Below are 14,251 nucleotides of genomic sequence, written 5' to 3'. Positions count from 1 at the left end.
TGACACTTGAACTCCCTTCTCAGTCTGAACCCTCCAGTGACTTTGCTTCTATATCGTAAACTGTCTTGATATTATCTCTAACTTACCTGCCCAGCTCCCTCAAAATCTTATTTCCCTCCCAGATGCCCGCAGGCTCTCCAGGGGGCGGAGCTTTACCGGGATAGGAAAGGAACTTTGGTCCAACCAGCAAAGGAGTTTGGATGAGGAAAGGGCGGTGCCATCAGAAGACGGTGCAGAGATAGCGGGGCAACCGAACCAATGAGACAAGGAGACCGGCTGGGCGGGTGATTTGGAAAACGATCGATGGAGATGGGGGCGGGTCTAGTAACGGGAAGGGGCTGTGCCGGGACCGCGGGAGGCTGCGCTGGTCACGTGCCCGATGTCCTTATCCAGGCGGAATTTGGAAGTCCCGAGGCCGGTGGCATAACGCATTCTGGAGGGGACAGGGAAAGCCACCGCACTAGTCAACCCTTCCAGCACCCTGCCTCACCCCGGAAGCGGAAGTGTTAGACACGGAAGTGACCTGCTGTTGCCGAGGGGACGGGCCGGGCAGATGCCAACATGGCAGCGGTTGGGTCTAGTGGTTCCACCGCGGCGGCCGGGCCAGGGGCGGTCTCCGCGGGGGCGGGGGCGTTGGAGCCTGGGACCGTGAGTGCGGGTGAGACAGTCTGTGGCCGAGCGGTCGGCGGCGGGGCGGTGGTCAGGATCGCTGAGGGGGTCAGGAAGGTTCCTCACTCAGGCGAGAGCGAGCATCCCGTATGGACCGACCTATGGGTGTGTGGCGGGGGTGGGGGCGCGGGGGGGAGGACAGAACAGACCATTGTGAGTGTGTTGGGGGTAGGGAAAAGACCATTCTGAGGGCGAGGGGAGGTCCCTTCCGCACTTGGAGAGTAGAGACCATTCTGAGTTTAGGGGGGTATGTCTTTTTGGGGAGGCTAGGACCACTAAGACCATTCTGAGTGTGTGTGGAGTCCGTCCTTATAGAAGGGAGAGACCATTCCGAGGGTGGGAGAATTTCTCCTTACAGAAGGAAGAGGTTATTCTGAGTGTGGAAGAGTTCTTTATAGAAGGGAGAGGCTATTCTAAGGGTGGTGGTTTCTTCCTTATAAAATACTGGGGCTATTGTGAGTTAGGGTGGGGCGGGTCCTTCCTTATGTGACTTAGAGAGTCCATTTTGAGGGTAGGGATGTCCTTCATTATATGGGGAGAAGACCGATCTGGGGGTCCCCTCCAAATGGAGGTATAGTTCATTGTATGTGGGAGTGGGGAAAAAGGACGTTCTGAGGATGCCCGGCCCTTCCGTAGAGCTGGAAGAGTTTATTGTGTGAGTAGAACAAGGAATAATTCCTTGGCTGGAAGTAGGAGGATGCGATGGTTGGAGCACTGGACCATGTGTAGTATAGGGAAATATCTCCTTATACCATTGAGGGAACTCATTCTTGGTGAAGTAACCACTGACTATATGCGGTTCAATCCTTGGGAAAGGGTGAGAACCGTTTCTTATATTTGCTAGATCGTTTTGGATCAGAAGGAATCAGTCATCATAGAAAGAAGGGGTTGGAGACACCATTCTGAGTTTGAGGGAATGGAATAATTTCTTAGATGGGAGAAAGACCGTTTTTTAGGAGGTGGACATGCCCTATACAGTGCTCTCATTCCCTGTATTGGGGTATCATTCTTCACATGGGACAGCCCCTCATTAAATAGAAGCAATATTTCATATAAATCTTCGATTTGCTCTTTCATAAAATGGGAATCCTTATAGTTCCTTAGGAGATGAGAGCGATATAGTGGCCTGTTGAGGTAATCCATATAAATCCCTTAGCCCAGTGATAGGCACACAGTAAGCACTCAGTAAACGTTGTTAAAAATGTAGTTAGTATTCTGTCCTGGGGAGAGCTGCTTCTCACTCTTTGGAAAGTGAGGGTGTTCAGGGCCTGCTCCAGCCATTTCCTGACACCTCAGCAAGGATTCCAGGTATGAGCCCCGCCTACTTCTCCCTTTCTGACTTTTCTTCCTGTGACTGACAGTGGTGGAAGCAGGAGAAGTCAGATCCTGTTTGGATCAGGCTAGGTAGGCAGAGGGAAGAAGCAGCAGTGGTTAGGATTTTGCTTGAGAAAAGAGAGGGGAAGGGGGTGGTGTGGCTATACCCCAGCAGCTTCTGATCCCTTTTTCCCCCTTGCTCCTTCCATTCCCCACAGCTCACCGGCGCCTCAAATACATATCCCTAGCCGTGCTGGTGGTCCAGAATGCCTCCCTCATCCTTAGCATCCGCTACACCCGCACGCTGCCTGGGGACCGCTTCTTTGCCACCACTGCTGTGGTCATGGCCGAAGTGCTCAAAGGTCTCACCTGCCTGCTGCTGCTCTTCGCACAGAAGAGGGGTACGAGCCAGGGAAGGGTGCTGCACTGGAGTCGGTGGGTGGGACTCTGTGGGGTGTGTGTGTGTGTGTGTGTGTGTACCCAAACCCACATAGAGGGTTTGCTGGGGGAGTATATCTGCCTGTGAAACTGCCTGGGGAGTATGTAGGTGCAGCTAAGCTGCCTTGTCCCTCCAGCTATGAGTAGCTGCAGCCACACTTTTATACCCCAGCCCCCCTGGGAGCTGGCCTGAGGGGACTGTACAAGTGAGACAGTATGTGTTCATAAGTAGAAGGCGATCCTTACATGGCGATTTATTTATTTCTCTTTAACATTTCATTATGGAGAATTTCAAACACAAAATCGGAGAGAATAATAAAATAGTAAAATACCCATGTACCTATTACCCAGATTCAACAAGTATCAACTTATGGCCACTCTGGCATTAAACATCATCAGTAATTATCCACTCACTGCCCATCTATGTCTGCATACTATGCCCCCCACTGTATTATACTGAAGTACAGTAAGTCCTCCATTAACATCATCAGTTATCAATACGTAATGAGACTTTACATGAAACATTAAACAAAACCAGTTTTACCATAGGCTGATTGATACAAACAAGAGTTAAGTTTGTAGACATCTTATCAACATTATAAAGCAACAACATGAAATGAAACAAATGGCACTCAGGGGCCTGACCTATGTCCCATATTAAGTATTATTTTGAAGTAAATCCACCCTTATTATCTTGAATATATATTTTGGTACATTTAAAAAAATAACTGCAATAACTAAAAATTATACATAAAAAAATTAACAATAATTTTAAAAGTTAACAAAAGATCCAAATATCCAGTTAATGTCCAAGTTTTGTAGTGATTTCTCAAATGTCATAAACGTTTTTAAAAATTTGTCTGAATTGAGTTTATATCAAGGTCAGTGTTTTGTAACTCGTTGATGTCTTCTGGGTCTGTCCACCTCTAGGTTTCCCTCCAACTCTGTTTTATTTCCTCTCTCTCTAGTTAATTTGTTGAAGAAAGCAGGTCATTTGTCTTACAGACTTTGGGTAACCTGGATTTTGCTGACTGCCTCCCTGTAGTAGTATTTAACATGTTCTGTCTTCTGTATTCCCTGTAAGTTGGGTTTATCTACTAATGTAAACACCTCCCTGAAGGCCTTCTTCTTTAAAATGTTGCCTAGTCGTTTCTCTATAAAGGCCTTGCATGTGGCTGTACCCCCAGCACTTACATTGAACAAGACGTTCTTACTCATTCACTCATGGGAGGCAGCAGTTTAGGGACCCACTTGCTCTGTTCCTGGTTGATTCTGAGACACTTCCGAGTGAACACTGCATGGCAGGCCCTGCTTTGGCTATGGAGGTGGGCATGTTAGCAGTTCAGACATGCATCTTGCCCTCACAGGGCTGATATTTTAGATGGGGAGAAACAAATAGCTGCAAATTTAATCACAGGCTTTCATCTCTTAGCTACAATTTCAACCCCCACCGCTATTTCTTTTTCCTGAATTAGTTAGGTGGTAAAACTTGGCCTGACCTGGATGTGGGGGTATTTGTATATTTGTGTTGTTGTTTTTTTTCCTCATTTGGTGGGAATATGAATGTGCTTGATTATGGTGCATAGCCCCATATATGTGGGGTGTGTTATGTGAAATGTATAGTATGTATACCATGTTACCTTTCTAACACCTGGAAATTTTTGAACACCCAAACCCCTGGGCCCAGTGAATTTGGGCAGAGGGGTAGACATTGATAATTACTCCTGGGATTAATACCATGAAGTGCATGGACAGGGTTTTGTGAACAAGCATCAGCAGGAGTTTCTGCCATAATTTTGTGCAGTGGATGTGAGGTTTTTTCCCTGAGGAGTGACACTGAACTGCAAAAAAGGGAGGTGAGCTTTGCAAATGCCTTATTATATATTCTCGTTTATTGATTGGAGCAGGTCTTAACTAAACTTCCTGCTTAATAATTAAGCCTGCGTTCTTCCATGTGGCAGGGGCAACTGCTTGGTGTGTGTAGGGCTGACATAAAGATGCAGTCAAGTGAGAGATGGCCCCTTGGGCAGTTCGCAGGCCAGTAAGGAGCTAGGATAAGTCTACAAGTCGAGTCTAAAACTTCCCCTCTGTTCGGTAAACAGCCTTCCACGCTCGCTCCTAGGGCTTCCACTCCACAAGCTCCTACTTAATGCTGTTGAATTCATTGTACAAATGTGTACTGAGTGCTTGCCGTGAATGGTGCTCTGTGCCAGGGAGGTAGGCTCTAAGATGAGTGAGATATGGTCTATGATTCTCAGACACAGTGTTACGTCCATTATTAATGGACTTCTGTGTCTGTTCAACTGAGTATATGAAAGGCCTACTGGAGATGTGCTTGTACTACAGGAAAATTGAGAGCACAGACCTCATTCTAGCCTTCAAGGGAGTCAGACTGTGGCGAGGAGATAGGGCCAGGCCCAGTCCCTGTCCTCAGAGGATCCCCATCTTTGGTAGTCGGTGCTAAAATGGGCTCTCCTCCCCCTACCAAGGTAACGTGAAGCACCTGGTCCTCTTCCTCCATGAGGCTGTCCTGGTGCAGTATGTGGACACACTCAAGCTTGCAGTGCCCTCTCTCATCTACACCTTACAGAATAACCTCCAGTATGTTGCCATCTCCAACCTGCCAGCTGCCACTTTCCAGGTGAGCCCCAAGCCCAGCATGACCCTGGAGGAACTGGCTGGGATGGGGGATATAGGATGTGGAGGGGGGCTGCGGAGAGCAGGAGCTGTGTCACCTTTGGAATGTCCTTGGAGCTCCCTCAAACTTTGTTTCCTCATCTGTGGGAAATGGGAATGGAAATGGTAATAGCTCCTCACTGAGACACTGGAGTGATTAAAAGGTATAACACCTGGGAAGAGTCCTTGGTTGGCGATAGAAAAGCTTTAGACTATTTGCAGACAGCCTTGTTGAATGGTTAAAGAGCCTGGATTCTGGGGCCAGGGTGCCTGGGTTTAAATCCCAGCTCTGCTACTTTCCAGCTGTGTGATATTGGGCAAGTCACTTAATCTCTCGGTGCCTTAGTTTTCTCATCTTTAAATTGCATTTTACACTGGTGCCCACTTACTACATGAGGATTAAAGAACGAATTCATGTGAAGTGCTTAGACCCACACCTAGTAGATAGTAAGTGCTATGTACGTGTTTGCTGACATTGTATGGCTCACTTATTTGTATCAACAGGTATTGTTGACCTCCCTCATCACGATGTTGACCATTCATTCATTACCTACTGTGTGAGGTGTTTCACATACACCAGCCATAGTTTACAGCAGATGATGTCAGGGCTCAGACAGGGCAAGTGCTTCCTCCCTTATCACACAGCTGGGAAATGGGGTTGGATGTGCGCTTAGGTGCGGCTCGGGACTTCCGTGCACAGTCAACCTTCTGTGTACCTTCTGGGAGGCAGCCTCAGAGCTATTTAGCTGCATCTCAGTCAATGGCCTGTGGCTGGAGACTTTTGCTGTTTTTATTGTCATCTACCCCACCCTGTCCCCCCTTTGTGCCTGGGGGCCCACAGTAGGTGCTGTCCCCCATGTGCACATGTTGGGGGTCAAGGGCAGCCCTCAATGCCTTCCACATGCCACTCGCAGGTGACGTACCAGCTGAAGATCCTGACCACAGCCCTGTTCTCCGTGCTCATGCTGAACCGAAGCCTTTCCCGGCTGCAGTGGGCCTCCCTGCTGCTCCTCTTCACAGGCGTTGCCATTGTCCAGGCACAGCAAGCCGGTGGTGGGGGCCCACGGACGCTGGGTCAGAACCCTGGGGCAGGCCTGGCGGCTGTCGTGGCCTCCTGCCTCTCTTCCGGCTTTGCAGGTGTCTACTTTGAGAAGATCCTCAAAGGCAGTTCAGGCTCCGTGTGGCTGCGCAACCTGCAGCTGGGCCTCTTCGGCACAGCACTGGGCCTGGTGGGGCTCTGGTGGGCTGAGGGCACCGCTGTGGCCCACCGTGGATTCTTTTTCGGGTACACACCTGCTGTCTGGGGTGTGGTGCTCAACCAGGCCTTTGGTGGTTTACTGGTGGCTGTTGTCGTCAAGTACGCCGACAACATCCTCAAGGGCTTTGCCACCTCCCTGTCCATTGTGCTGTCCACTGTGGCCTCCATCCGCCTCTTCGGCTTTCACGTGGACCCATTGTTTGCCCTTGGTGCTGGGCTGGTCATCGGTGCTGTCTACCTCTACAGCCTTCCCCGAGGTGCAGCCAAAGCAATAGCTTCTGCTTCCACCTCTGCCTCCACCTCTGGGCCCTGCACTCACCAACAGCCTCCAGGGCAGCCACCGCCACCACAGCTGTCTTCCCACCGTGGAGACCTCAGCACGGAGCCCTTTCTGCCAAAGTCAGTGCTGGTGAAGTGAGGGCTGGCGGCGGTGGGGGGAGACAGGGAGGGGGACTGGGTGGAGGGTGTTGGGCATCTGCAGGACCCAAGTTGCCGCTGGGGCCTGGCTCCTATGGGGATGGAAGTCTTTTCTCCCAGGGCATTGAGACTTCTGGAAGGGCGTGGGGCTGGGCAGGCATCACAAGAAATCTTCCTTGTAGGTTGGCCCCACTGCCCTGGAGGGGTTTTTAGAGCCACCTCCTCTGCCCCAATCTAACCCTGTTGAGGACCAGGTTATGGGTATTGTCATTCAAAGACTTTCTGTCTGCATCCCCTCAGCCAGAGAGGTTCTGTATGTCATGCCTGGGAGAGTCCCTCCCAGAAATCCCTCCACCTTTGTAAGGACAAATTGGACAAAAATCCTACCACTCTTTAGTAATGACTGATGCCTACCTGTGGGGTTCTATTTGCCATAGCTCGAGGCCTTCTCCCTCACAATCACACTGGATCATATAAGCAGCTCAAGTCGTTTTGTGGCCTTCAGGCAGCTTCCCTGACACTAAGACCCTTGAACAATGGGCCTCTAGTGAGCACCCAGGGAGAGAGCAAGGGGTGAGAGCTGACATTTTTGCATCAGCCCTTTCCAGAAGCAGGGACTATTTGACTTTTAGTGGTTTGGGGATTTATGGTTTAATCAGATAGTGATCCAGGGTGTGGGAAAAGCAGGGAGGGAGGTCCTCAAAGTGGCTGAATCTCGTTGACTCTTAAGACGATGTCAGTTGCCAGATGGAGGGTTATTTTCTGAGACATTCTGAGAGGAAACATAAAGCTGCCAACCACACTCTTGCTACCCCACTGGCTGAATGAGGCACCCTTACTTCATAAGAGGAGGTGTCTTAAAGTTCCTAAAATATGGAACCTGCCCCTTGCACTTCCCAAAGCTTATTAACCCCTTAACTGTCTCCCAGGGTGTGTGCATGTGTGTGCACACGTGTGTGTGCACATGCACATGGGAAATGCCTGGGCTGTCTTTGCTATGTGTAAATAGGGCCATTGGATCTTTATTTTTGATCAATTTGTTCTGATTTTTTTGGTTTGTTTTCTAAGAAACTGTGATGAACAAATGTCAGGATACCCAATGCCAAATAAAGATGTTGTATTTATTTAGTCCACGTGTAGCTTTCTGACCCAGAAGACCTGCTCTCCCTGCGTGGGCTCTGTTACTAACCCCAAGACTACCAGCCTCACTACTGTCGCCTTCACTTGCTCAGGACACCCGCCTGCCAGCCCACCCCAGCTTTCTGTGTTTTTCTTTCCTCCCCATTCCCACCACAGGTTGCTCACCAAGGTGAAGGGTTCGTAGCCGCTGGGATTGAAGACGCTGGCCTGGCCTCGTTCTCCCTTCTTGCCCTGGCCCAGACAGGACCAAACTCTCTGATCAGTATTAGGGGTGGGGGGAGGCAGACACCGACCCACCTGTCCCCACCCCCCCACACAGGGCTGACGTGACTAAACTCTCTGGTAAGGAGGGCCCCAACAGGGACCCACCTCGGCCTCCAGCCCCTTTAGCCCCCATGTCCCTGCCGCCCCCACAGTATTTCTTAGGTGAGTTTTTGCAAATAAAATGTGTTTTGCATCTTGCCGCCTTGGGTTGGGAAGCCTCAAAAGTATGAAAGAAGGAAGCACTCTGGCCTCGTTCGTGATCCATGAAAATCTTTTATTAGAAACCCACGAGGATTCAGTCTTGCTGCTTGGTTCGGGAGGCCTCAGCATTGGCCCGGAGCACAGCCCCTGGGGATGGGTAGGGGCGCTGCTGGAAGAGGGGCCCAGCAGCTGTCGTGTCTGCACCCGTCTTGGCCTCATTCCGCTTGGGGAGTCCTGTTGACCATGTGCCCCTGGGGATGACAGAGGGTCAGGGGGTGGGAATGTGGGATGTGGTAGGTACCCCCCCAGCAAACAACTGACAAGTGGGGGAAGGAGTAGGAAGAAAGGAACCGTCACTGGTGTAGTGAGTCGAGGAAAGAAAAGGGCCTGGCCTGCGAGGGGGTGGGTCACTTACCGGGGTGCATCCGAGTATGAGCTGGGGTCCATGGGATCTAATTCGTCATCCTTCCGGCTTGCAACTGTGGAAGGAGGTGGCAGAACAAGGTCTTCAATGGAGGCACATCGAGCCCCTGACCACCGAGCTTCCCCCATCCCAGGAAGAAATGGAGCCCATGGCTTCCATGGCTGCAGCGCCTTCTGCCAGGCCCGACCGAGGTTCAGGCATTTGCATAAAAGGAAGTGAGGGCTACTGTATGCCATGCACCCCCTGGGCTTTGCTGCCTCACCCCAGTACTGGCCCTGCTCAGCTTACCCTTCTTGCTCTTGGGGTAGGGAGCCAGCTCTTCCCGGCGATGGTGGCGCCGGTCTTTGCCTTCTTCTCGGTCCACCTTGTCATATCCACGGTCCCGGTCCCGATCCCTGTCCCGCTCTCTCTCTCTGTCCACCTTGTCATAGCCACGCTCTCGGTCTCGGTCAGACTTCTCGTGACCCCGGTCTGACTTCTCATGGCTCCGGTCCAATTTCTCATGGTTCCGATCCAATTTCTCGTGGCTCCGGTCCAACTTCTCCTCAGCATCTGGGGACATAAAAACCTTGAAGTGACCTTCCCCCTCCCAATTCAGGACCCAGTAGCTTCTGCTTTTGACAGCTTCTGTTGCTCGAGTCTGGGCCTGCCTGTCTCACCTGCCCCTCCTGGATCCACGAGCATTTACTGAGCCCTCTCTGAGAACTGCTAGAAGCACTTGAGGTACCCTTGGACCTGCGAACTCACCTGCATTACTGCTCCTGAGCTTCTTGGAAGATTTGGTAACAACGGAGTTGGGATCATGTGGGGAGAGCCAGGACACGAGATCTGTGTCCACATTCCAGTAGTAAGGGAGCCCGCTGCTTGGCAGTGAGGAGGGAAGGAGTGTCAGCACAAGATATCCTCTCCTTGTACCTCAACTCCTGCTCCCCAATCTCTGTCTATACCTGACCCTTGTCAGGACCCCCCAGGGAGGACCCCCAGATATCTTCCCCTGTGTGTCCCCCCATTTACCCCAGTGTCAGAGACAGCACAGGAAGAGTGAAGTCAGAAGTTAGTTTCTCCTCTCCCGCAGGTCCCCAGCTCACCAGGAAGGGTCGAACACCTTATACCAGCTTGGTGGCAGGCCCTCCAAACGGGTGGCCTCATAATCCACGGGATCATCGTCATAGTCCTCGGCAATGATCTCTTCCTCCGGTTCTGCCAGGACAGGAGGAGAGCAATAAGGATCAGGGATTCTCATCCTACAGTTGTGATCTGGACAGATGCACACATTCACACAGATATGCATGTGTATGCCAGATCTCACCAGCCATGACACATATCACTCACATTCCAAATCCAAGCATCTGAACGGTGGACTTAACGTGCACCTAAATCTGTCCTGTTCCTGGCTTCATTTAAGATATGGTATTACGAAAAAAAAAATAATAAAATAAAATAAATAAAATAATGGGGCGGCTAAGAAGCCCTCCAACTGCTTTAAAAAAAAAAAAAAAGATATGGTATTACGGGGCCGGCCGAGTGGCGCGTTGGTTAAGAGCTGGCTTGGGACGCCAGAGGGCCCCAGTTTGGATCCCACATATGGGGGCCAGTGACACTGCCCTCTACAGCTAAGATGCTGAACAGGGGCTCGACCTGGAGCTGGGCTGCCATGGGTTGCCAGCAACAGCGTAGGCTGCAGCCCCTGCTGTAGTGGGTTGCCATGGGCTACCGTGTGTAGCCAGCAGGCAGCGTGAGCGGCCAGCAGCCGCTGTGAGCGGCCATCCAGAAGCCGGCGACTGATCTGCCTCGCCCGGGAAGAACGCAATGATGGTTCCAGCTTGGACCAGTTAGGCAACGTCCTCCACAACTAGACTGAAGAACAAAAGGGCAGCAACTTGTCTGTTCCCCCTCCCCCAATGCCCCAATAAAATCTTAAAAAAAAAAAAAAGAAGATATGCTATTACCCAACCCTATCTCGTTTAAGAGTTTAGCTAGGGATTCTTCAAAACATGTATCCATAGTCATTCAGTTCCTGAGTTCAGGGAGTATGTAACAGCACACTATCCAAATCTATTTGGATAAAACAAGTTTGAACAGCAAGGCATTTATCTGAAAATACGTCCAAAAGCTCCCAAGCTTGGGAAATATGGGGTTTCTGACTCCTGTATTTTCAGTAACAAGAATTTGGATAGCAAAGGATTTATCCAACTACTGCTCTGAATCCATTCAGTTCCTGAGGCCTGATGTATATAGCTGTCGGTTAATATCAGTAGAATAAAAAAGGTGTATACTGTCAGCTCAGTACCTGGCCCTCAGTAGGCCTATCACGAATTTCAGCTGTGGATATAACTAATAATGAAATGTATGTCAGCAACAGCATAGTACCTGTCATACTGTAGGTCCCAAAGAGAGGTCAGCTATAATCATCGGTATTATTAATAAGATGAATAACATCAGCACAGGACCTAGAACCCAATAGGCTTAAATATCAATAATCATTATTAGTAATATTAACCACAAGCTCTCTGGCCAGCACTCATTAGGCTTATAATAAATGTCACTTAACGTTAAGGTGGAAGTAAGATGTATTTTCCTGTGCCTGGCACACTATAGCCCAAAATAGATGCCAGCTTTTACTATTATTGACAATATGGTATAAATAGCAGCAGCAGCAGCAGCAAATAGGTCTAAGTGATAAATCCTATCATTATTTTATACTGTTCACCATAATGTGTATGCCTGGCTGTTAGTACACCCAAAATACATGTCAGCTATTGATATGGTGAACAATAAAGTATATATCACCAGCATAGTGCCTGGTACTATAGTAGGTATAAAAAATGTTATCTATCAGTATGATAAAGAAAGTTATCAGCATCCTGCCACTGTCCTCGGTGCACAGGAGACTGTAGTAGATGACAGCTATCCTTACTATTGGACACTTTTAATCACTTCCATGGATTGAGGGATGGATTTAACCTGGCATACAGTAGGCCCAAATAGGTATTTGGGGCCTACTTGTCAATATTAAGGATGAGATGTCTATCTCCCCCGCGTCCCCTCTCCCCATTCCACTGTTTGGTGTACAGTGGGCCCATGCTGGGTATCAAGTGGCAGTATCAACGTCAAAGTGTCTGTCAGTCCTGGCACGCATAGTAGCCCCATCTGCTCCTTAGCTCCCTCACCGGGCTCCAGATGTTTGAGGATGCCTCTCTTGGCCAAGCGGGTCTGCAGCGCAACGGGAAGCGGCATAGCGAGTAGCAAACAGACCTAGAGACGGAAAGAAGATAAAAACACCTCAGATGAAAATTCGAATCTGGATCCTATAACCAAGCACCGCCCCGCAGCGTGTACGCATCTGGACCCCCTCCCCCCACCCCGCCTGCATCAGTAGCTGGGCAGATGGAAGCTGCGCTAAAAGGTGGAAGAGATAGGTAGAAAAATCACCAAAACCCTCACCAACCCTCCTATCAGGCCGGACGCTCCACAACCCAGTTTCTCTCTCAGGCCCAGGCTCCGCCCACAGCCAAAGGAGCCGAAAGCGGCTCCCCCGTGCCCAAGAAATGGGTTCACCCAACATCCCCCAAAGACTGCTGGGTGGGTGGAACCAAAGCGCTGGGATGGGGGTGCAGAGTGGAGCACCTCGTCCAGCTCCAAAAAATGTATGCTCCGGGACGTTACCAATATAGTCACGCGGGTAGTAGAAGTCTGTCAGACTGGCCGCCTCGCTGTCGTCACCGCTAGGATCACCAGGACCTCACGATTCTCTTCTCTCAAAGCACAGAAACATCTACTCTCTCCCTGAGACTTGAACTAACTGGGAGCGTACGCTGCGGCGAACCGATGACGCAACCTGGGTAGCCAATGAGAGTGCGCTGTTGGCCTGACCTACGGCGCAGCAACCCAATCGTGGTCCTGGGATAGGTGGAACGCTCGACTCCTGTGTGCGTTTACAGTGTGGGCGTGGCCTAGCCTGGGTTTAGGCCGATTGCACGAGCCGGACGCCGGCGCCATGGAGGAGTACGCTCGGGAGCCCTGGTACGGCGATGGGCACAGGCCTCGGGACTGTCGCTGCGGCATCACGGCCAGCTGTGGGAGGCGGGTGGGGGAGGCCCGGCCCCAGAGCGCCACGGCCCAGAATCGGGAGACGTTTAGTTGTCTCCTCCCCTCCACTTGGTCCCTTCCACTTGGGCTCCGTTAAGAGGGACCTCAACCGTGTGTCTGGAGAACCACTCCACGTTCCCCGTGTCCGTATCTCCTAGCCCCTCTTTGTTAACGAAATGAGACACACTGGTCGAATCCATTTCCGCCGGGGGGGGGGGGGTGATGCGCTTTTGAGCGGAAATCCCAGAGCTACCACGCGTGGTTTTTCCCAGGTCGCTTTAGTGAGTGGGGGCGGTGCCTGGATGAGCCTATTGTGAGCAAGGAGGAGGTGCTGGGTCACTCTGCTTTTGGTTTTCCCCAGTTGCGCGTGGTTGAAAGAGGGAAGAGGGCGGGGCTTGCTTCGACGTGGTAGTTGTCGGAGAAGGGGTATGCGGACCCGTCCTGCTTTAATAACACCAGCTAGTTCACACTTCCGTAGGGATTATTATAAAGTGCCAACTCTGCGTGTATATCAATTCATTTAATCTTTGATAGTACAGTGGTTGGCCGATTATTTGGTTGGCTGCAAAGAGAAGGGGCGGAGAGGGCAAAGACTAATTTTTCCCTCTTTGCACTATTTCTTGCTTAAATGAGGGGGAAATGAATCTATTATCTGAAGTGTTACTTCCCATTCGGGGGATTTGGTTTCTCCCAGTTGAAAGAATACATATGACATAGCATAGGAGGGCTCACATTAACCCCATCCTCCCCTTCACACTTGCAGCCCATGGCGAATTGTCGATGATTGCGGTGGAGCCTTCACTATGGGTGTCATCGGTGGTGGAGTCTTCCAGGCCATCAAGGGCTTCAGAAATGCCCCTGTCGTGAGTCCTGGGTTTCTCTGGGTGGTGGGGGGTCCTGCCCTGCCAGCACAGGATACTGCTCTGAAAACTGTTTGGAGCTGACAGTCACATAGACTTAATCATTCTGGTGCCTGCTCACTTAACTAGGTGTCAGGCCTGGCTCCCAGATCTGGGGTTTTGGGGAACTGCAAATATGGCCCCTGTCCCTCACCCCACACCCAACTGGAGCTCCTCTGTGGAAATGCTCTGCTGTGAAAACAGTCATTACTGTCGACATAAGAACGTCCAAACCTGTAGAAAAAAGTTTGTAAGTGTTTTTTTTTGTTTTGTTTTGTTTTTTTTTAAAAGATTTTTATTGGATAATTGGGGGGATGGGAACAGTGCTGGGGAATTAGGGGAAGGGGAACAGACAAGTTGCTGTCGTTTTTGTTCTTCAATCTAGTTGTGGAGGACGCTGCTTCACTGGCCCAAGTTGGCACCATCATTGCGCTCTTCCCAGGCGAGGCAGATCAGTTGCCG

General features: G+C 50.6%; 3 protein-coding genes across 11 annotated transcripts in view; 2 read left to right on the top strand and 1 right to left on the bottom strand.

Moving 5' to 3' along the window:
• The first annotated feature begins 387 nt into the window (after positions 1-387).
• On the top strand, positions 388-8,377 carry SLC35A2 (solute carrier family 35 member A2). Of its 4 annotated transcripts, XM_019629631.1 has the most exons (6): positions 399-658; positions 1,035-1,056; positions 1,898-1,977; positions 2,202-2,384; positions 4,911-5,062; positions 6,012-7,900. In XM_019629631.1, exons 1-6 carry the CDS (start codon positions 562-564, stop codon positions 6,771-6,773), a joined length of 1,296 nt encoding a protein of 431 aa, XP_019485176.1. In that variant the 5' UTR covers positions 399-561; the 3' UTR covers positions 6,774-7,900. The 4 variants fall into 4 exon arrangements, with proteins under 4 accessions (XP_019485175.1, XP_019485176.1, XP_019485173.1 ...); XM_019629630.1 differs by lacking the exons at positions 1,035-1,056; positions 1,898-1,977 and adding an exon at positions 8,069-8,377 and having other exon boundaries at positions 388-658; positions 6,602-6,754; XM_019629628.1 differs by lacking the exons at positions 1,035-1,056; positions 1,898-1,977 and adding an exon at positions 8,069-8,377 and having other exon boundaries at positions 402-658; positions 6,012-6,754.
• A 52-nt stretch (positions 8,378-8,429) lies between these two features.
• On the bottom strand, positions 8,430-12,618 carry PQBP1 (polyglutamine binding protein 1). 6 transcript variants are annotated; one of them, XM_019629635.1, is made up of 7 exons: positions 12,468-12,618; positions 11,972-12,056; positions 9,890-10,001; positions 9,549-9,664; positions 9,090-9,353; positions 8,793-8,856; positions 8,430-8,628 (listed from the first exon to the last, which is right to left on the bottom strand). In XM_019629635.1, the coding sequence occupies exons 2-7, from the start codon at positions 12,036-12,038 to the stop codon at positions 8,472-8,474; spliced, it is 780 nt and encodes a 259-aa protein (XP_019485180.1). In that variant the 5' UTR covers positions 12,039-12,056; positions 12,468-12,618; the 3' UTR covers positions 8,430-8,471. The 6 variants fall into 6 exon arrangements, with proteins under 6 accessions (XP_019485180.1, XP_019485183.1, XP_019485177.1 ...); XM_019629638.1 differs by having other exon boundaries at positions 9,549-9,661; positions 12,468-12,617; XM_019629632.1 differs by lacking the exon at positions 12,468-12,618 and adding an exon at positions 12,250-12,354.
• A 98-nt stretch (positions 12,619-12,716) lies between these two features.
• TIMM17B (translocase of inner mitochondrial membrane 17B) overlaps positions 12,717-14,251 on the top strand; it is a 4,819-nt gene continuing 3,284 nt past the window's right edge. Inside the window, exons 1-2 of the mRNA XM_019629641.1 lie at positions 12,717-12,824; positions 13,654-13,753. Coding sequence (XP_019485186.1) covers positions 12,799-12,824; positions 13,654-13,753 — 126 coding nt within the window. The 5' untranslated portion in view covers positions 12,717-12,798. The remainder of the gene's footprint in view (positions 12,825-13,653; positions 13,754-14,251) is intronic.

The sequence above is a fragment of the Hipposideros armiger genome, unplaced genomic scaffold, assembly GCF_001890085.2.
Source record: "Hipposideros armiger isolate ML-2016 unplaced genomic scaffold, ASM189008v1 scaffold_862, whole genome shotgun sequence".
NCBI lineage: Eukaryota > Metazoa > Chordata > Mammalia > Chiroptera > Hipposideridae > Hipposideros > Hipposideros armiger.
Note: the sequence above shows the minus strand (reverse complement) of the source record. Positions and strands in the feature narration are given on the sequence as shown.